The sequence below is a fragment of the Microcaecilia unicolor genome, chromosome 2 (assembly GCF_901765095.1).
Source record: "Microcaecilia unicolor chromosome 2, aMicUni1.1, whole genome shotgun sequence".
Lineage (NCBI taxonomy): Eukaryota > Metazoa > Chordata > Amphibia > Gymnophiona > Siphonopidae > Microcaecilia > Microcaecilia unicolor.
The window spans coordinates 121,802,295-121,825,936 of record NC_044032.1 but is presented as its reverse complement, the minus strand read 5'-3'; the positions used below and the strand labels follow the sequence as shown (position 1 = coordinate 121,825,936).

Below are 23,642 nucleotides of genomic sequence, written 5' to 3'. Positions count from 1 at the left end.
GCTAATTGTACTTGTGTGAAGTAGGCCCTGTGAATTACTCGAAAAGCACATTCCCGATATTGGGCCCCACTAACTAAATTGGCAATACCCTTCACCTGCCTTTTTATATCCCAAGTAGAGAGATCGAGTCCCAAATCTTTCTCCCACCTCTCTCTAACTGTTTCCCAGTCTTTAACTGTTCCAACTATCCCTAGCGCCTTATACATGTCAGAGACAGATGGTTCAGTATCTGAGAGTTCCTCAAAAAATCCCTTCAATTTAGATCCCGACCTTTGTATCAATCTCTCCCTGTCTAGGGATTGTATAAAATATTTCAATTGGCAATAAGCGAAAGTATCCCCCCACTGCAGTGTTTCATTACCAAAAATTTGCTCTTGCGATTTTATCTGTCCCTGTACTCCTATTACGTCTTCCAGACAAACTATTCCTCTTTCCTCCCATCGTTTAAATACTGGATTCTCCAAGCCTGACACAAATTTAGGATTCCCACGAATGGTCAGCAATTCTGTAATTCCCGCATCCACTTTCAAACATTTTCCTAAGAACTGCCAAGCGTCTCTCAGCGGAGTCAACAGCAAACTTTGTCTTAGGTATTTAGGGATCAAAGATCTCTCCACCTGTAACAATGACACTAAGTGGTAGGGAGCACAAAATGCCTCTTCCATCTCTAGGGGGGTGTATTTATTTGATTCAAAAACCCAGTCTCTAATATGTCGCAATAAACATGCCACATTATATAATTTCATATTAGGCAAGCCGAGTCCCCCCTGTGACCAGCCCCCCCCATAATAGTTGGTATTTGGTTTTCGCCTTTTTATTTGCCCAACAAAATCTCATTACCAACCGATAGAAACTCGTCAGATCTTTATTCAACAGCCGAAGGGGAAGAGTTTGCATGACATATAACCAGCGAGGTAGTATGACCATACGTACAAGCCCCAGACGACCTATCAGAGAGAGCGGCAAGGCATCCCATTTCTCCAATTGTTGTTTGGTTTGTGTCAATAGTTGTTTTATATTAAGCTTGTAAAGATCACTAGTCTTTGTGGTTAACAAAATACCTAGGTAACGGAAGTGTCCATTAGCCCACCGCAACGGGAAAGTCCCAGGCCAAATTCTAGCAACGTCTTCATCAGTAGCCAATGCCTCTGATTTCTCCAAATTTAGTTTAAGACCAGAGAAATCTCCAAATTCCTGAAATGCCTCTAATAAAGCTGGCAACGATATCTCTGGCCTTGTGATCCCAACTAATAAGTCATCGGCGAAGGCTGCTAGTTTAAACTGAACTGCCCCCAAACATTACACCATGAATGTCCGGATTAGAATATACTTCTCTTATCAACGGATCCAAATATAATGCAAAGAGTAGCGGCGACAAGGGGCATCCTTGACGGGTACCCCTCTCTATCCTCACATTTTCTGTGCAAGTACCATTCACCACAACTCTCGCTGTTGGGGAGGTGTAAAGAGATCTAACCGCATCCAAGAACCATCCAGCAAATCCATATTTTTCCATTACTGTAAACAGAAAATTCCATCTCACACGGTCGAAAGCTTTTTCTGCATCAAAACTTACTATAAGGGCCGAACTATTCCTCCTACCAATCTGTTCCAAAGAGAGTAAGATCCGTCTAAGATTCTTTGATACAGCTCGGCCTTTAACAAAGCCTACCTGCGCTTCATGTACAATTTTTGGCAGCACCCGACTCATTCTGTTTGCCAATATTTTTGCAAAAATTTTTACTTCACAATTTAACAGTGATATGGGTCTGTAAGACTCGGGTAGAGTGACATCTCTTTTAGGCTTCGGGATTAATATAATACGGGCTATATTCAATTGATCAGGTAGTGACCCTTTCTCCACCCATTCATTATATGCATCCACCAATGGTGGGAGAATCGCCTCTCCCATCAGTTTGTAAAACTCTATTTTCATCCCATCCGGCCCAGGTGTTTTCCCTGACTGACTACTGCCAATAGCCCATCTCACCTCATCAATAGATATAGGTTCATTGAGCTTTTCTCTCTCCCTATCCGTCATTCCCGGAGATTCCAAATTATCCAAGTATATAGCACTTTCCAGGCCTGAATCTTCCCCTTCTGTATATAATTGTTGGTAAAAAATTTTAAAAATATCTCTTATTTCAGAATCGGAGTGACATATTTTACCTGTCTGATCTCTCAAGGCCGTTACAATGCAAGAGGCCTGTTTCCGAGCTATAAGTCGTGCCATCAGCTTCCCACCTTTGCCCCCAAATTTGTATAATTGAAATTTATAGTAGGCTTGTGATTTGACCTCACGTTCATGAATTAATGTGTTAAGAGTCACCTGCGCTTCTAGTAATTCTTTTCTAAGACGGGCATTCGGGGTTTCTCCAAAACTTTTCCGCAAACTTCGTGTAAGTGCCTCCAATCGCAAAATTTCTCTATCCCTAGCTTTTTTGAAGTGACTAACATAGCTTATCATCTCTCCTCTCAGGACTGCTTTGGCTGCTTCCCAATAAGAGGAGGCACTTGCGACCGAGTGCTCATTGTTAACTTTATATTCAGCCCAATTAGCCATTAATCTGTCCCTAAAACCTGTATTTTTAGTTAAATAGCTCGGAAAAGACCACAAGCGCTGTTTCTCCTCTGTCCCCCTCGGTTGCCAGTTCACCCAGACTTCTGCGTGATCTGAAATAGAATAGGGTCCTATTCTCGCCTCTCTAACCCCTCCCATTAATGATCGGGACAGCAGTAGGTAATCTATCCTCGATTGGGTATTATGAGCCCTTGACATGTGAGTGTAGTCCCTATCTTGTGGGTGTAATATTCGCCATACATCTAGAAGGTCCAGTACAGTGCAGAGGTTGGGCAGACCTCTTGAGGGCCCGTGCCGGTATGTAGGAGGGGCCTGAGATTTATCCATTGTTGGATCACACACCATGTTAAAGTCCCCTCCTAATATCAGTGGGATGGGGTCCACTTTGGTAAGTGTGTTCAACAGAGTTTTATAAAATTGAGCCTCAAATTGGTTCGGAGCATATATACTTCCTAGCAGCACCTTCTGTCTTGCTATTATCACCTTACCAAAAATGTATCTCCCCTCATGATCTTTAATCACATCACTCAGTTCCGTCACCAACCCTTTCCTAAGTAAGATAGCCACCCCTCCCTTTTTCCCTTTTGCTGGTGAAGCTACACATTCCCCTACCCACCATCTGGCCAATTTTTCATGTTCTTTATCTGAGAGGTGTGTTTCTTGTAAAAAGCAATGTCTGCATGAATTTTTTGAAGATATTTCAAGATTTTTGATCTTTTAATGGGCGAGTTAATACCGCCAACATTCCATGTTACTATTTTGATCATTTTAAGGGACATAAAACATCCAATTTGCCATTGAAACCTTTTATCTCCTGAAAGAGGCCACCCCAGCCTATGGTCTCTCCCAGCTACGTCTATGCACTGTATATACCAAGCCCTCCCTAAGTGCGATAGTATCCCATTCCTTCTTATTTCAATAATACCCTTATTTTCCCTGTGAGTTTTCCTTCCTAGTGGTATCTGCTCCCCATTTCCTTGAAATCCCCCCTTCTCCTCCCTTACCCCCCTCTTCATCCCTCCTGTCTTCTTTACTACATCCCCCCGAGGAACAAGTCACGTTTGACTCCCCCCCTTACTAATTCCCACCCAACAAATAGTTTAATTTTTGTGTTCACATATTCACACCGAAAAGTATTTTTTGTTTTGTTTTATTCCCCTTATCTCACTATTCCCAATTGGTGTTATGTAAAATTTCCCACTCAATAAGCCTCAATTATGGCTAAGTCATGTGAACCATCTACAACTTGCTATAACTGTCAAACAAAAATATCATTTCAAACATTCATAGAACTTCATCAAACAAATATAACATTTCAAACATTCTTAGAACTCCGACAAGAGCTCTCAACTCTAATACATGCAATTAATCTCCCAGCTCTATCATACCTGGATGGAATGTGGAAGCAAAAAAAAAAAAACATTTATCTCAGTTCCCATCTGCTTTTTACCCATATAGTCTTTCATGAGGTTGTCTCCCAACCTGAGCAGATTGTATTTCTCATCCACCTTATCCACCACAACTGCTGGAGCACTCCCTAGTTAAGCAGTCTGCATAGTTATGTTAATTAAGCCTTTTGAAGCAGGACCGAGTACTTCCAGAGAGATTTGTTTTGTCTAATTACCTCCCTCCTCAGTCTATCCAAAACGCTTCCAGGGACCAGTGTTATCTCAGAGTATGTTCCCAAACTGGCTTTTGCTCAGCATATATATCAATCACCCCCGCTGGGTCAGTACGGATGTAAACCTCAATCTATACAGCCCAAAACTACTGCTCCAGTGTCTTTTGTTCTTTAAGAGAAAAAAAAAAAAAAAAAAACACAAATCAGATCTTGCTCTGATTAGATGCTCTTGTTCTCCGTGCTCCTCAATTTCTTCCCAACAAGGTCATCAAAATCTTGCCTTTTCCAGCTTATTTATACTAATCTCTGCTTTGTAGTTCTCTCCAAGTAGCCTTCACCCGGCACTAACCTTTTCTCGTATTTCAAATTGTATATCCGTGGAGATCTGGGTCATCAATCTCATCACTCATCACCCGTCTGCAGCAGCTTTTTCACAAAGTCTTGTGCCTCTTGCGCCGTTTCATAAGTTCTCGTGGTGGAATGATGAGTTACCCGCAATTTCGCCGGGTACATCAAGGCAAATTTCACCTTATGCTGCACCAGCTGGGAGCAAACTGGCGAAAAGCTTCTCCTCTTCGCTGCAACTGCAGCAGAATAATCCTGGAAACACAGAATTTTCAAGTTGTTGTATCTAAGAGCCATACCTCCTCTTATAGCTTGCAGGATCGCTGTTTTTTGGACGAAGTTAAGCAAGCAGCAGATAACAATTCGGGGCCGAGCGTCGCCAGATCTCTGTGGCCCCACCCGATGTGCTCTCTCAATTTGCAACGGACCCAGCTCTGCATTCAATTTCAGTTCGTTCATCAGCCACTTTTCAAGAAATGCACGGAGGTCTTTGTCGGTGATCTCTTCTGGAAGCCCAACAAAGCGTAAGTTGTTACGTCGGGATCTATTCTCTAGATCCTCAAGCTTCTCTGCTTGCTCTTCCACCAACTTTTGGAGTTTCACATATTTTCCTTCCACGGCACCTGTTCGGTCTTCCAGGGCCCCCGTGCGTTGTTGATGCGCTACGAGGTCTTGACTCAGTTGCTCCATATGATGTTGTAGTCCCTCAAGTTTTGAATTTAAGCTTTCTAGCTTTTTGTCTAAGATCGCCTCCTTCGCGTTCGTCACTTCTCCCACGATCTCTGCTGCCCAGGCAGACCCGACTGCAGAGGTTGGCGGGCTGGCTGGAGCCGCCATTTTGTCTTCCAGCGCTTTGCTTTTTTCTCTGTCTTTCTTTAACGATTTAGTCGTCATAGCTGTCTGTTTTTTCACTTTCAGTCTCCGAATCCTAATGTGGCAGCTTTCCGCTACTGATTAGTCAGGTTCACGTCGCTTTTCAGTGGTTTTTTCGGCGGGAATTGCAAGGAGGTACCTGGAGCTAGTCTAACAGCGACCGCTCCGGTACATAGCGTCACGTGACTCCCATGAGTTTAGTCTTTAATAGCACTAGACATTAAAGCCATCACTAATATTGTTTGGCTGTCTTATGTAAATAAACAGACTTAGAATAGGGGAAGGGTCCAGTTCTGTTAACAGGCCAAGTGGAGTGCAGGAGTGGCCTAGTGGTTAGAGCACTGGTCTTGCAATCCAGAGGTGGGTTCAAATCTCACCGCTGCTCCTTGTGATCTTGGGCAAGTCACTTAACCCTCCATTGCCTCAGGTACAAACTTAGATTGTGAGCCCTCCTGGGACAGAGAAATATCCAGAGTACCTGAATGTAATTCACCTTGAGCTACTACTGAAAAAGGTGTGAGCAAATCTAAATAAATAAATGTATAAGAATTTTCAAATACAAAATCCAAGATATCCAAACTCTTGTTACAGAAAAACAGAGCCATATTTCACTTACAAACAGAAGAAAAGAAAAAAAAATTACAGTGAGCTGCTTTTCCTCTAGCTATGTATCGAGTCTGCCAATAAGTTTATAGAGTAAGCCACAATTCACTAGGAATTCACTTTAACAAGAAAAAAGGTAAAAATTACTCCATCTCAAACTATATTCTATGAAGTGGAAGTTGACAAATGAGGAACCATTCTAGGTGGTGACACAGGTCATTTAGAATAAAAAAAAAACCTTCAGGTGTTCAGGATCAAAAAATATATATTTATGAGTATTCCATTTCTGAAATTAAGGCTGCGAGTTCAACAGTTGGGGGCTTCTTCTAGTTAAACTCCTAAGATAAGCAGCATAAAATCTTATTTATTTATTGGGATTTATTAACCACCTTTATGAAGAGATGCATTCAAGGTGGTGCACGGTAGATACAGTTTAACATCAAAATTTTAACTGCATACCAATAGTAAAATGAACAAGTATGAACATAAATACAATGAAAGAAGAAAACTTGAAAACATCAAATTGAAACCTAATATTAGGACTACCATGAAACAGGATAAAAAATATAAACATTTAACAGCACTGAAATTCAAATAACATAGATATAATACTGTTTTACTGTTCTGGGATCTTGCCAGGTAATTGTGACCTCAGTTGGCCACTGTTGGAGACAGGATACTGGGCTTGATGGACCTTTAGTCTGTCCTAGTATAGCAACACTTATGTTTTACATTCACAGGTCACTAACTCATGGGTAACTCGGGTCATGAAATAGTAAGTTGGCCTCAAAGTTTGAGCAACACACATTAAAATACTAAATATTTATCTCTTGCTAGTTTCTGACTCTTAAGCCATCCGATTTTGAAAAACTGTGAATAAGTGGCTGTTTTAAAACTTATTTTCCAGGATGGGAACAACGCTTTGCATGTAGCAGCCCAGAATGGTCATGTTTCCATGGTCAAGTTTCTGATCAGTAAAAATATTAGCCTTGCTGTATCTGGTGTGAGTATCTTTGACCCTCTTTGCTTTGAAAATATTTTGGGGTGGAATTTTTGTACTCTTCATTTTTCACTTTCAATAATGTACTTAAACATGTTCAGTATTATGTATGAGAAACTGGACACACACTTTGCTATTTCAGGGGTCCTACACGCATCCAGTGTGTGCCAAATCGGCATTACCGCCTGGCTACCATGTGGCCCGGGCGGTAATTATGAATTTGGCGTGTGTTGAAATCACGTGGTAGAAAATATTTTTTATTTTCTACCGCATGGCGCTTACCCGGTGGTAAATGGCAGTGGGATCGCATTGCATGCCTACCACCCAGGTAGTGCGTGAGACCTTTCTGCTGAGTCAATAGGTGGCGGTAAGGTCTCAGGCCAAAAATGGATGAGTGCTAGTTTTTATTTTGCCACACGTCCATTTTCCGGATCCTTTAAAAAAAAGGCCCTTTTTTCCAGGATACGGTAAAAACTGGCCCAGTACATGCCCAAAAGAAGTGCTCACACTGCCACAGGCCACTTTTTGCCGTGGCATTTTCAGAATGGGGAGGCATGCCGGGTCTTCATACTCCCTAAAGTTCTTTCTGAAGGGAAACGCAGACGGTCTTTGAATTCCTTGGGCTTCTGAAGTTGTTACCCTAAGTCACAGTCTAGTTGAAAAAATATACAACACACCTGGTTTGAATTGTTGAAAAATCAAACCTTTACTGGAACTTGAAGCCAATAGGAAAAAATCAGAGCAGGTGGTCCAGTCCGGACACAAATAGGATGCACAGTCCAGAAATCCAAATAAGGAAAGCCACTTTAAGACTCACAGTCCAAAATAAATAAATAGGGCAGTAGCTTCAGAGGCATTATCCTGAGTACTGGGACCCTCCCTTGTTGGTATCTGCAATCCTGTGAGCCGACCAGATGGTAAGGGACACTTATTACTTGTCCAAAATGAGCTTCTAGGCATTTGCATATGCAAAAAACATTTTGGTTCATTTTTTAAATTTTTAGACATTTTGTTCATTTTATTTAACACATTTATTTTACTAACAAAAACATTTAACATGCATAAATCATATGTGCATTAACTCGACACTAGATTTTATAAAAAGTTAAGGGCCTCTTTTACAAAGCTGTGGTACCGATTCTCGGTGCGGCAAATGAGAGCAAGCCCATTCAATTCCTATGGGCTTCCTCTCATTTGCTGCACAAGAATCGCTAGCGCAGCTTTGTAAAAGAAGCCCTAAATATTTGAAGTTATGCTAATGGATCCTTTTACCAAGCTGTGGTAAAAGGGGGCCCCGCGCTAGCAGCAGGGGCTGTTTTTGCCATGCACTAAGACCCTTTTTACCACAGCAGATAAAAAGGCTGAAAAAAGAAATGGCCATGCGGTAAGATCTCACGTACTGCGTGGCCATGCCGGTGGGGGGGGGGGGGAGGAGAGCAATTACCGACGTCCATTGTGCAGGAAACCGTCCAACCCCTTTTTAAACTCTGCTAAGCTAACCGCCTTCACCACTTTCTCCGGCAACGAATTCCAGAGTTTAATTACACGTTGGGTGAAGAAAACTTTTCTCCAATTTGTTTTAAATTTACTACACTGTAGTTTCATCGCATGCCCCCTAGTCCTAGTATTTTTGGAAAGCGTGAACAGACGCTTCACATCCACCTGTTCCACTCCACACATTATTTTATATACCTCTATCATGTCTCCCCTCAGCCGTCTCTTCTCCAAGCTGTATAGCCCTAGCCTCCTTAGTCTTTCTTCATAGGGAAGTCGTCCCATCCCCGCTATCATTTTAATCGCCCTTCGCTGCACCTTTTCCAATTCTACTATATCTTTCTTGAGATGCGGCGACCAGTGGTAACCGGGTAGTGAGCACTGCTGCCTGATTACCGCCGGGTACTTCCCCTGCAGAAATATTTTTTTCAATATTTCTGCTAGTGCCAGAAATGCGCTGGGGGTGGAACTAACGCTAGCACCCGCGTTGGGCTGGTGGTAGTTCCAGGTTGCCTCACGGCAACCCTTTAGTAAAAGGGCCCCTATATTTACAAAGGAAAACCTTTTGCCACCTCATTCGCTGGACAATTAGAGTGTCAGACAAAATGCCTAGAGTTGATCTCATATGTTGGATCCATCAGAGGGGTTTAGTTATTGAATGCGACTGCCAGGAGATCCATGTCAACACAACTGATGCAAAAGCAATATGGCACAAGGTTATACAATTTTGTATTTCACCTTTTGCAGAAGAGCTTCTCAAATGATTTTATAGTCACAATGACTAGTAGAATGAAATATTACAATATTTAGGAAGTGAGGCATAAAGAAAGGGAGAGGCACAGAAGGATTACTGGGAAAGATAAATATTAAACGGAGCCCAAGAACAAGGTATAAAAACAGTGTGACTGAAAATGATCAAACAATCCTGCCTTACCTTTCCCAGCCTAATAATATGAGGCACGCTATATTTAGAAACAATAAAGCACAGTGATTAGGAAATTCAATTTCCTTCTATTCAGATCTCTAATTACAGTAATTTAGCTTCATCTTGGCTTGTTTCAAAGTAACATTTGAAAAGCATGTAGGAGGTGACCTGCCTCCATTCATAACTGGATTTCCAGAGTCGAAGCAGAATATGAATTCAGAGTAGAAATCTACCTGCCAGAGGAAGCCAGAAAAGGATTTAGCCAAGTAAATATTGCATAAGTACATAAATATTGCCATACTGGGAAAGACCAAAGGTCCATCAAGCCCAGCATCCTGTTTCTAACAGTGGCCAATCCAGGTCACAAATACCTGGCAAGATCCCAAAAAAGTACAAAACATTTTATACTGCTTATCCCAGAAATAGTGGATTTTCCCCAAGTCCATTTAATAATGGTCTATGGACTTTTCCTTTAGGAAGCCGTCCAAACCTTTTTAAAACTCCGCTAAGCCAACTGCCTTTACCACATTCTCTGGCAACGAATTCCAGAGTTTAATTACACGTTGAGTGAAGACAAATTTTCTCTGATTCGTTTTAAATTTATTACATTGTAGCTTCATCGCATGCCCCCTAGTCCTAGTATTTTTGGAAAGCGTAAACAGACGCTTCTCATCTACCCGTTCAACTCCACTCATTATTTTATAGAGCTCTATCATATCTCCCCTCAGCCGCCTTTTCTCCAAGCTGAGGAGCCCTAGCCACTTTAGCCTTTCCTCATAGGGAAAGATGTTCTTCTCCATGTGGAAGCTGAAAAGAATAAAACCATTCTTTCCAAGATCTGTCTTCCGCAACCTGGTACAATCACTCGTATTAAGCCATCGGGATTACTGCAACTCATTATATGCAGGCTGCAAAGAACAAATAATGAGAAAACTTCAGACAGCCCAGAATACAGCAGCCAGACTCATCTTCGGAAAACCAAAATACGAAAGTGCAGCACCATTACGCGAGAAACTACACTGGCTCCCACTCAGGGAACGTGTCACCTTTAAAATATGCACATTAGTGCACAAAATTATTCACGGTGAAGCCCCTGCATACATGTCTGACTTGGTAGACCTGCCACCCAGAAACGCCAAAAAATCATCCAGAACTTTCCTCAACCTCCACTTCCCTAAGTGCAAAGGTATAAAGTATAAAGGACTACATGCATCAACCTTCTCCTACAAGAGCACGCAACTCTGGAACGCACTGCCACGCGGCCTGAGAGCGGTCTATGAGTTGACAGACTTCCGCAAACGATTGAAGACCTATCTCTTTGACAAACATACCGCAAGGATCAAAACATATAAATCCCATATACATCATAACAATGCCTCAAGGTATTACCCCACGTACTCCACGTCCCCGTACTCTCTCCCATTCAATATCTACCCACAGATAAAAACTGTCTACCCCATCGCTCACTTGTTATTATTCGATCAGCGTAGTTATTCCCCTACACCATATCCTTTAGTTTCTACACCCCAAAGGCGACTGATCTGACTCTGTCTTCCTAATCTATTCACAATATAACCCATAATCGTATTGTAAGAAACTGTATTTCCATCATTTACAATGTATTGTAAGCCACACTGAGCCCGCAAATAGGTGGGAAAATGTGGGATACAAATGCAATTAAATAAATAAATAAATAAGTCGTCCCATCCCTTTTATCATTTTCGTTGCCCTTCTCTGCACCTTTTCTAATTCCACTATATCTTTTTTGAGATGCGGCAACCAGAATTGAACACAATCTTCAAGGTGCGGTCGCACCATGGAGCGATACAAAGGCATTATAACATCCACATTTTTGTTTTCCATTCCTTTCCTAATAACACCTAACATTCTATTTGCTTTCTTAGCCGCAGCAGCACACTGAGCAGAAGCTTTCAACGTATCATCAACGACGACACCTAGATCCCTTTCTTGGTCCGTGACTCCTAATGTGGAACCTTGCATGACGTAGCTATAATTTGGGTTCCTCTTTCCCACATGCATCACTTTGCACTTGCTCACATTAAACGTCATCTGCCATTTAGACGCCTAGTCTCCCAGTCTCGTAAGGTCCTTTGTGAAACAATGTTTAAAATCGGAGACCTATGCACAAGTGCAACATTTCTTTGGGCCAATTCAGACCTTTGACACAGACATCAACAGAGAGATAATGAAGGGTGCAGCACCATTTCACTCCTCTATCTGGTATTCAACAAACAAGTTTTAGATGATAGAGCAATAAAAAATTAACACAATGCATAGGTGACTAGATTTTGAGACTTATCCTTGCGGAAACAGGAAATGAGGGCGGGACCAGAGCTGAGAGAGAGAGAGAAAAGGGCCGAGCCTGCATGCATTTTACCGCTGCTGGCCGGCCGCCGTAACCCGTCCCCGATGAGGTAAGTCAAGAGATGACTTTTAAAATTCAGAGGGAGGGAGGGCAGGAGACCCTGGAACTGGGAGGGAGGGAGGGAGACCGACCCTGGAACTGGGAGGGAGGGAGGAAGGGAGGATGACCCTGGAACTGGGAGGGAGGGAGGGAGGGAGGGAGGAAGGGAGAGGGGACCCTGTTGAACTGGGAGGGAGGGGGGACCCTGTGGAACTTGGAGGGAGGAGTAGGGGGACCCTGGAACTGGGAGGGAGGACCGACCCTGGAACTGGGAGGACCGACTCTGGAACTGGGAGGGAGGACCCTGTGAAACTCAGGGGGGACCCTGTGGAACTCGGAGGGAGGGGGAAGATCCTGGAATTTGGAGGGAGGGAGGACCCTGGAACTCGTAGGGAGGGACTCTGGAACTCGGAGGGAGGGAGAGGGAAAGGAGAGAGGGGAGGGAGGAGGCCTAGAACTCAGAGGGAGGGGAGAGGGAGGGGAGAGGGAGAGGGGGAGGGGGGAATGCACCACCTGTAAAAAAAAAAATAAAAAAAATTCAGCACCCCCAATCATTTTGAAACGTTGGCTCCTATGGATGGGTGTGGGGGCCGCCTCGGTGTGGGAGCAGGTGGCCGGGGGGGGAATGGGTTCTCTGTTGTGGGGGGAGGCTGACCCGGAAGGGGGGAAAGGACTTGGGGAGGGGGGGGGGACATGATTTCAGTTTCTGCTGAAAATGCACAAGCATTTTTGGCCAAAACCTGAACCTGGATTTGGGTCAGTTTCAGTGCTAAATCCGAAACCAAAATTCGGTCAGCCTCTACTGCCTGAACTGGCAGCCACATAGGCGCCTATTTATAAAATAGCATCAAATAGGCACCTTTCTGTCCAGTTAACAAAAGTGCCCTTTTATAAAATACCTTCTTTATGTGCACTTCTTTTGAGGCTGTTGAAGAGCTTGCTGAGTTAGAAATGGCTGTATAGCAAGATATGGAACCAGTCATATTAACACACAAATGACAAGAACAGAGCAACAGGAAATTAATATCATTAGAGCAGTGAGTTTCAACCAGTCCTCAGGACATATCCAGTTGGGGTTTTAGTATGTCCACAATTAATATACATGAGATAAATTTGCATACAATGGGGACAGTGCATCTCCAGAAAACCCTTGTTTGTAAATATGAGTCTCACATTATAAAGTTGGGAAAGGTAATATAGGATCATTTGATCGTTTTCAGTCACACTGTTTTTCATACCTTGTTCTTGGGCTCAGTTTAATATCTTCGATTCATCAATGCCTTATTTCTTTTTGCCCCACTTCCTGAATATTATAATATTTCATTCTATAAGTCATGGTGACTATAAAATCATTTGAGATGCTCTTCTATTAAAGATGAAACACAAAATTATATCACATTGTACCCTATTGCTTTTGCATTGGTTGTATGGACATGGTTCTCTTAACAGTTAGATCCCTCAGAGGGGTTTAGTTAAACAATACAAGCACTGGGATGAGAAACACTGCCTTACATGCTTGAACAGTAAGTTATAATGATGGAATATATGTTAACTCTCTGCTTTATTGACAGCAGAAGGATTCCCCTCTTCACCTTGCCATCAGAAAGCATCACATGGAGGTTGTGGAAATCCTCTCAGAAGCCCAATTTGATATCAATACTCTAAATCAGGTGAGCAAAAGTAGCCTTTTCTAGAAAAATAAATGACATTATTGTCTGAAAGATCATTTTAAAAAGCAGAAGAGATGCATTTTATTTAAAATATATTTTCATCACCCAGAGCGCATAGTAGAGTATTCTATGAATGGGGATACTGACCCTCTTGATCAGGTTTGAGTGGACTAGTTTTCAGATATGGCTTACTGGATAAGAGAGGGGAAGTGGATTTATGTACAATTATAACTTCCAGGAAAAATGAAGGCGAGCGGTTATAAGACTTTGGCCAAGTCCCTATCTAAATCTGGCCTCAACCCCTTCAATTATGCAGATGACGTCACTATATTCATCCCCTTCAAATCCAACTTAGCAGAAATTTCCGATAAAATAATTAATGGAATGAACATCTTAGCCTCCTGGGCCAACGCTTTTAAGATGAAATTGAATAAGGAGAAAACACAATGTCTAATCCTCTCATCCCAGTTCTCTGCACCCATCCCAACCACACTCAACACCCCAGATGTCAACATTCCCATATCTGACAAACTAAAATTTTTAGGAGTAATATTAGACAACCATCTAACTCTGGAAAATCACGCAAGTGCCACAACAAAGAAAATGTTCAACATGATGTGGATGCTGAAACGAGTAAAATCTTACCTTCTGTAACTTGGTTCAATCCACTGTACTGACCCATGTTGACTACTGTAACAGCATTTTCATTGGTTCCAAGGCCCAAATTCTGAAAAAACTTCAGACCGTCCAAAACACGGCTCCCAGACTTATTTTTGCTAAGTCACAATTTGAGAGCGCAACTCCTCGCTGTGAAAAGTTCCATTGGCATCGTATTACTGAACGAATATACTTCAAAGTCCACACGCTGATTCACAAGATTATCTACGGAGATGCCCCAGGTTACATGTATAATCTGATTGACCTTCCAGCCAGAAACGGTTTAAAATCTTCTCGAACATATCTCAATTTGTATCTTCCCAATTGCAAAGGACTTAAGTACAAGACATATTACGCATCCAACTTCTCCGTAATAGGCAGTCAACTATGGAATGCCTTACCAATATCCATTCCAATAGTCAACGACCTTCTACCTTTCCGGAAGCTACTAAAAACATACCTCTTCAAGCAAGCCTACACAAATAACCTGAATTAAATTATAAGTCCATGTGTACTACAAAGACCAATCTATGAATACAGAACCGGAATATGCTCCCCTATTTTAATCCTTTAGTATATCCCTCTTTTTACCCATCCTCACACAATCCAATATATCCTTCTTCCTACCCCTCCCCTACATTTTTCCCATACTAACTGCACGTTAACTCTCAATACTCACCCTCCTCCCATTCCCCTACCACTTCCATCCTCCTTTCCTTGCCTATCTTACATATCCACCTCATTACTTATAATATCACAGCTGCACCCATTCTATATCACTTTGTTAACCTATTTTACTATGTAAGCCGCATTGAACCTGCTAGTGAGTGGGAAAGTGCGGGGTATAAATGTTACAAACAAATAAGAGCCCAAACTTCTCTTGGGGGGGGGGGGGGTATCCACATTCTACAGCTGAAGAGCAGACGTGGAGGCTGTACTGAGATCCTGAGTGCGAAGATGGGCCTGGTTCAATATTGGAAGCATTCGCAGGGTTCTTTGAGGGCTTCCTGGTTGGCAGTGATCTGTAACTTTACAAATATGAACTGCTAATATTTGCATTCAAAGGGAGGAAGTCCTGGTTTGTTGCTAAATGAGCACCTTTTCCACTGGACGCACATTGACGCCATGATTCCTTCACTTAGGGCTGTTCTTCCATAGATCTCTTAGGATTTTCTATGCCTGCTCTCTTGCTTGCATGACACTCGCACTCCACGGTTAGTATTGTTCTTCTCCTTATTGTTTTGTTTTGATTGGGGTATTTTAGGGGTTGGAGTAGGGATGGGGGGGGGGGGGTTCTTTTTTTTTTTCCAGCTCAAAACCTTACCACCTATGTATCTTGTTCACTTTGGTATGATATGCTGTGTACTCTTTACTGGTGTGTGGTATCTAATAAAAATCATTAAGAAAAAATGTTAGCACACCTGCTCCACCAAGGAGTCACCCTGATGCAATGACAGCTCAGGCCTGCCGGAAAATTTTGAATGTTACAGGTAGGTGCACCTTTCTGTGCATTGCTGGAAACATCTGTGCACCACATGGAATGTTTATTTTAATAAAAATGAGCTTGTTTTCATAGATTTGCATAGCATTCTTGTTCATCATTTCCTGCAAGCAGTAAAAGCAGTGCCAGTGTTTTGTGCATTAGGCGTACAATAACATGCACACTAAACTGGCTAAAACTGGTCTAAATGAAACATTGCAAATCTGGTTTGCTTTGAGCATCTCCCCCTGGGTTTCCTAGTACATTATAGACCATAAAATGATAACTATTTTGTCATTCTCTAATCACCATCCACCTATCTCGATATTTCTCACCCACCACAACCCCCCCCCCCCCCCCCCCCGGGACTATTGGAATGCTTTTTTTGTTCACATATGTTCTGATATTTGTCATCTTTTGCTCATTTCTGACCCAAAGAAGAAGATATTGTCTTCGAAAGCTAGTCAAAAAATGTATTTTATTTTTTTCATTATTACTCTTACTAAGAAACCATGCTAAATTATTCTGGGCTACCTGAAGTTTCCTTAACAATATGAGGAAATCCCACATACAATGCATTACAATAATCTAAAGAGCATAAAACAAGTGCCTTGTGACCCTGGCTAAGTCACATAACCCTCCATTGCCCAGGTAAAAAAAAAAAACCCCAAAACTAGATTGTGAGTTACAAGGGACAGAGAAAGTACCTGCATAGAATATGTAAATTGCTTTGGTTGTACCACAGAAAGGCAGTATATCAAGTCCATGACCCTTTACCCTTTACCTTTACAATTGCTTGCACAACTGTTCTAAATAAATCCTCATTGAAATATGGCCTTAGCGTCCTCAATCTTCAAATATGTATATATATAATATGGATTGGCCCCCTATCATATGGTTTCTCTTATTCATCTCTCTGCTAGACGTTCCAATTTCGATTCTAGAGATTTTTTGTTGCTTCACTTACCTAATCCAAAGAGAATTAAATATGAGTTATTACGATAGTACCTTTGCATATCAGGCTGCAACCCACTGGAACAATCTTTCCTGCAACATTAGGGGTCAGGTTAACTATGCCAAATTTTGGAAGATGCTAAAATCCTTTTTATTTAGAATACTCTTGTTTTAATAATTGTGCATTATTTCTGGTAATCATATCTAAAATGCTTGTTTTAATGATGTCATGATTTTTAGTGATGTAATTATTCCTGGGAATGCCCAGATTCTTTGACATTCAAGCCACACTAAGCTCATGAGGCATGTGTGGGGTACAAGTGTCCTGTAATGTAATGTAATTTGTCCCTAGGGCCTTTTCTGTATATCCATTTGGCCTTTGATCATTTGTTGTATGACTAAAGGACAGCCACAGGATTTTTCTCTTTTGCTTGCAGAGACAGGAGACAGCTCTGCATCTGGCAGCTGAGCTTCGAAACATAGATCTGGTGGAAAAATTACTGAAGGCAGGCTGTGATCTAACCATTGTTGATAAGGCAAGTCTCTTTATAGTGATAGAGGTACATTTATATAATGCTTCTGTTTAAAGTATTGTCTGGCCGATTGCATTACCACATTGTGCCCGTAGTTCCTTATTGAATTTGTAAACTAGTGGAATATCATTCTTGGGGGGGTGTGGGGGCCTGAGAGTGTTTTTGTCAGCTGTTAAGGTTTGGGTCACCATGAAGGAACCACGTGGAGACTCAGATTGGGATGGGTTACTGTTATTTGTTTGTTGGTAAATTCTTGGAGTGGGGGGGGGATGTAGGGTGGGAGTTGGGTGTAACTGTTCTGGGGGGGGACAGAATATTTTGGAAGTTGCCTGGTTGTGGATGATTTTTCTGCTTGGTTTTATGTATCGTATGGTCATTTAATCCCATTATCTTGTTTTGTGTGACTTCAGTAAAAGAATAATTTAATAAAATCCTGTCTGGCCGCTATTGTAGCATCTGAGCCACTAACAGCTGCAGGCTGAATTGACCCCCGATCATAGGAGCCAGCTCTGTAGGTGCTATGGGTGCTTGAGCACCCCCTAATATTAAGAAAATTCCATGTATATGTACAGGGAGGGGTTATTTCCAGTAAGTTTAGCATCCCCAATAATTTTGAAAAGTTCATAGACCATTATTAAAATGGACGGGGAAAATTCACTGCTTATTTCTAGGATAAGCAGCATAAAATGTATTGTACTTTTTTGGGATCTTGCCAGGCACTTGTGACCTGGTTTGGCCACTGTTAGAAACAGGATGCTGAGCTTGATAGACCTTCAGTCTGTCCCAATATGGCAATACTTATGTATTTATGTACTTATAATCCTGGTCCTCCACATTAGCTATTCATAAACATAGTAACATAGTAAATGACGGCAGAAAAAGACCTGTATGGTCCATCCAGTCTGCCCTACAAGATAAACTCATATGTGCTACTTTTTGTGTATACCTTACCTTGATTTGTACCTGTCCTTTTCAGGGCACAGACCGTGTAAGTCTGCCCAGCACTATCCCCGCCACCGGCTCTGCCACCCAATCTCGGCTAAGCTCCTTAGGATCCATTCCTTCTGAACAGGATTCCTTTATGTTTATCCCACGCGTGTTTGAATTCTGTTATTGTTTTCATTTCCACGACCTCCCACGGGAGGGCATTCCAAGCATTCACTACTCTCTCCGTGAAAAAATACTTCCTGAGATTTTTCTTGAGTCTGCCCCTCTTCAGTCTCAATTTATGTCCTCTCGTTCTACCGCCTTCGCACCTCTGGAAAAGGTTCGTTTGCGGATTAATACTTTTCAAATATTTGAACGTCTGTTTCATATCACCCCTGTTTCTCCTTTCTTCCAGAATATACATGTTCAGGTCATCAAGTCTCTGCTCATACGTCTTGTAACGCAAATCCCTTACCATTCTCGTAGCTTTTCTTTGCACCGCTTCAATTCTTTTTACATCCTTCGCAAGGTACGGCCTCCAAAACTGAACACAATACTCTAGGTGGGGCCTCACCAACGACTTATACAGGGGCATCAACACCTCCTTTCTTCTGCTGGTCACACCTCTCTCTATACAGCCAAACAACCTTCTAGCGACGGCCACCGCCTTGTCACACTGTTTTATCGCCTTCAGATCCTCAGATACTATCACCCCAAGATCCCTCTCCCCGTCCGTACCTATCAGATTCTCCCCGCCTAACACATAGGTCTCGCGAGGATTTCTATTCCCTAAGTGCATTCACTTTGCATTTCTTCGCATTGAATTTTAATTGCCAAACCTTAGACCATTCTTCTAGCTTCCTCAGATCCTTTTTCATGTTTTCCACTCCCTCCTGGGTGTCCACTCTGTTACAGATCTTAGTATCATCCGCAAATAGGCAAACTTTACCTTCTAACCCTTCGGCAATGTCACTCACAAATATATTGAACAGAATCGGTCCCAGCACCGATCCTTGAGGCTCACCACTACTCATCTTTCCCTCCTCCGAGGGAATTCCATTCACCACCACCCTCTGGCTTCTGTCCGTCAACCAGTTCCTAATCCAGTTCACCACTTCGGGTCCTATCTTCAGCCCATCCAGTTTATTTAAGAGCCTCCTGTGGGGAACAGTGTCAAAAGCTTTGCTGAAATCTAAGTAGATTACGTCCATAGCTCGTCCCTGATTCAATTCTCCTGTCACCCAATCAAAGAACTCAATGAGATTCATTTGGCACGATTTCCCTTTGGTAAAACCATGTTGTCTTGGATCTTGCAACTTATTGGCTTCCAGGAAATTCACTATCCTTTCCTTCAGCATCGCTTCCATTACTTTTCCAATAATCGAAGTGAGGCTTACCGGCCTGTAGTTTCCAGCTTCTTCCCTATCACCACTCTTGTGAAGAGGGACCACCTTCGCCGTTCTCCAATCCCTCGGAACCTCTCCCATCTGCAAGTATATATTAAATCTTTAAGAGGACCCGCCAGAACCTCTCTGAGCTCCCTCAATATCCTGGGGTGGATCCCATCCGGTCCCATGGCTTTGTCCACCTTTAGCTTTTCAAGCTGTTCATACACACTCTCTTCCGTGAACGGTGCTCTATCCACTTCAATCTCATTTGTACTTTTTGCAGTCCATCGCGGTCCTTCTCCAGGATTTTCTTCTGTGAAAACAGAACAAAAGTATTTATTTAGCAAATTTGCTTTTTCTTCATCATTATCCACATAGCGGTTCGCAATATCTTTTAGTCTCACAATTCTCTTTTTAGCCATTCTCCTTTCACTTATATACCTGAAGAAATTTTTGTCACCCCTCCTTACATTTCTAGCCATTTGTTCTTCTGCTTGCGCTTTCGCCAGACGTATCTCTCTCTTGGCTTCTTTCAGTTTCATCCTGTATTCCTCCTCGTGTTCCTTTTCTTGAGTTTTTGTGTATTTCTGGAACGCCAACTCTTTAGCCTTTATTTTCTCAGCCACTTGCTTGGAGAACCATATCGGTTTCCTTTTTCTCTTGCTTTTATTTACTTTCCTTACTTAAAGGTTCGTGGCCCTATTTATAGCTTCTTTCAGCCTGGACCACTGTCCTTCCACTTCTCATATTTCCTCCCAGCCCATCATCTCCTTCCTCAGGTATTCCCCCATTTTAATAAAGTCAGCACGCTTGAAATCCAGAACTTTGAGTTTTGAGTGGCCGCTCTCCACTTTAGCTGTAATATCAAACCAAACCGTTTGATGGTCACTGCTGCCCAGGTGGGCACCCACTCGGATATTTGACACGCTATCCCCATTTGTGAGCACCAGATCCAGTGTCGCTCCCTCCCTCGTGGGTTCCATCACCATTTGTCTGAGCAAACCGCTTTGTAAAGCATCCACGATCTCTCTACTTCTTTCCGATTCCGCAGATGGAACCTTCCAATCTACATCCGGCAGATTGAAATCTCCCAGCAACAGCACCTCTCTCTTGTTTCCCAACTTTTGAATATCTGCGATCAGGTCTTTATCTAATTCCTCCAATTGTTTTGGAGGTCTGTAGACAACACCCACGTGTATAGAGGTTCTAGCCTCTCTTTTTAAGGTGATCCATATCGCTTCTTCCTTTCCCCAGGTCCCTGTCATTTCAGTCGCTGTGATATCATTTCTCACATATAGAGCTACTCCTCCACCCTTACGACCCTCTCTATCCTTCCTAAACAGATTATAGCCTGGTATGTTTGCATCCCATTCATGGGAACCATTTAGCCACGTCTCCATGATTGCAACAATGTCTAAGTCTGCCTCCAACATCAGGGCTTGAAGGTCATGAACTTTATTGCTTAGACTGCGAGCATTTGTGGCCATCACTTTCCATGTACATTTCCTGGTATGTGCTTCAACATTTGTGATTTGGGGTTGTCTTTTCTCTTTGGGTACCTTCATATCCTTTTGTTCCAACTTCATTTCTTTCTCTTCTGCCTCAGTTCTATTTTCAGGATCATCACCATGCTGTAATGGAGCAAAAGAATTCTGTAGGGGCAACACTTGTGAGGGCGGATGCCTCTGATGCACATAGCGAAGTCTGCCTGAGCCTACTGTGAACCATCTATTCTTAGGTGGTTTTATCCTTGGAGGCAGTGGTGTGAATTTGGCTTTATTCTGTGCTGCATGGTTACCAAGTGATGTCGCCAATCTAATTTCTGTTCCTCTCCTTTCCCCTTCTCTGCCTTTCTCATGTACTCTGTGGAATGCTCGCTCTGCCTGCAACAAACTTTCCTACATCCATGATCTCTTTATCTCTCATACTCTCCATTTGCTTGTCCTAACTGAGACTTGGCTTTGCCCTAAAGACTCTGCTTCAACTGTGGTCCTGTGTCATAGAGATTATCTTTTCTCCCATACTCTTTGCCCGGTTGGCCACTGAGGTGGTGTTGGGCTACTACTCTCACCTTCTTGTACATTTCATCCTCTCCTTCCATCTCAGTCTCGCTGCTTCCATTCTAGCCGTCTATTCATTCCACTAACTCTCTGAGTAGCTATCATTTATTGACCCCCTGATAAGTGCCTTCCTTTCTCACTGACTTTTGACTCCTGGCTTTCCTTCTTTCTTGAACCTTGATCTCCTTCCCTCATTCTTGGGGATTTTAACATTCATACTATTAATCCCTCTGACTCTTCAGCTTCTCAGTTTCTTGCTTTAACATCCTCTTTCATCTGCAACTGGGCTCCACTACCCCTGCTCACCAGAATGACCACTGTCTTGATCTTATCATCTTCTCCAACTGCTCACTCTTCAGTTTCTGTGCCTCAGCTCTTCCCCTCTCTGACCATCATCTAATAACTTTCACACTTAAACACCCCAGTCCTGTCCAATCTCCACCAATACATTTAGGAATCTTCAGGCTATTGACTCTTCTACACTGTCCTCTAGTGTTTCAAACCTCTTGTCAAACACTATGTTATCCAAGTCTGTCAATAAGGCTGTCTCTTCTTATAATACTATTCTCTCCTCTGCTCTGGATAGTCTCGCTCCTCCCATTCCCTTTTCTGTAAGATGTACCAAACCCAAGCCTTGTGTGACCTCTCGAATCTGCTTCCTACATTTCTGTGCCTGATCTGCCGAATACCTTTGGCTGAAATCCCGTGCCCATGCTGACTTCATACATTTTAAATTCTTGCTGATCTCCTTCCAGTCTGCTTTTTCACATCCAGTTGACAAACTCTCTTGGCTCAAACACTCGGTATCTCTTTGCCACACTGAACTCTCTCCTAATAGTTGCCAGCTTAGATTTGCAGCTACCGCACGTTAATTTTCCATGTTAAGCTGTGGTAACTGCAAAATCTTACACACTTTAGTAAAAGGGCCCCTTAGTGCATTCAAAATCAACTTAATCTGAATTAATCTACAAATTAATGCTCATTTTATCTGCAATTATTAAAAGTTCTAATGTGCAATAACAATATATTTTTTTAAACAAATATGTGAAACTGAAAAAAGAAGGGAAAAATGTCTCAAAATCAGACAAAACGGCCAAACGCACCGAAAAACGAACCAAATCTTTTTGCCTTGTGCACACCCCTACTAAGTGATTCAGTACAAATGAATAAGCCAAAAGGATGTCCTGGATAAGGCGAGATTTTCCAGGTGGTCATGCTCTGTGGCTGACAGCTGGGATGCATTCTTAGCAGTGTGGATAAGATAACTGGATAGCTCTTTCTGTATTGTCACTTACTATGTTATCATGTTACTAAATGCATGAAAAGTAAGACTACAACAGTCAGGTAAGATTATACCTAACAAAGTTTTATTACTTCTGATTTCAGCAAGGAAAAACAGCTCTGGCTGTGGCTTCAAGGAGCAACCACACCCTCATTGTAGATATGATTATCAAAGCAGAAAGGTACTACACCTGGAAACAGGTAAAAACAATCAGACTGTTTTACTTAAAATGTTCTGTGTGTTGGTAACAGTAATAAAAGTTTAGTTAACAACTTTCCACAGAAGACGTTTACCTTGGACGGTCTGGAAATTGAAACCTTTCCTTGGGAAATCCAGTGTTGCCACCCTACCCTATGTGTCAGTCAGGGTCTGCTTGGACTACATAAGAATAGCTATACTGAGTCAGACCAACGGTCTATATAGCCCAGTATTCTGCTTCCAACAGTGGACAATCCAGGTCACAGGTACCTGGCAGAAATCCAAATAGTAGCAATATTCCATTCTACCAATCCCGGGGCAAGCAGTGGCTTCCCCCATGTATATCTCAGTAGCAGACTACGGACTTTTCCTCCAGGAACTTGTCCAAACCTTTTTTAAACCCAGATATGCCAACTGCTGTTACCACATCCTCTGGCAACGAGTTCCAGAGATTAACTATACGTTGAGTGAAAAAGTATTTCCTCCTATTTGTTTTAAAAGTATTTCCATGTAACTTCATTGAGTGTCCCCTGGTCCTTGTAAGTTTTGAAAGGGTGAAAAATCGATCCACTTTTACCCATTCTACATCATTCATGATTTTGTAGACCTCAATCATATCTCCCCTC

General features: G+C 42.3%; 1 protein-coding gene across 1 annotated transcript in view; it reads left to right on the top strand.

The window, feature by feature from the left end:
- ANKDD1B (ankyrin repeat and death domain containing 1B) overlaps window positions 1-23,642 on the top strand; it is a 137,885-nt gene that overhangs the window by 76,757 nt on the left and 37,486 nt on the right. The window contains 4 exon segments of the mRNA XM_030193265.1: window positions 6,931-7,026; window positions 13,439-13,537; window positions 17,066-17,164; window positions 22,923-23,018. Of these exon segments, the coding sequence (XP_030049125.1) occupies window positions 6,931-7,026; window positions 13,439-13,537; window positions 17,066-17,164; window positions 22,923-23,018 (390 nt within the window).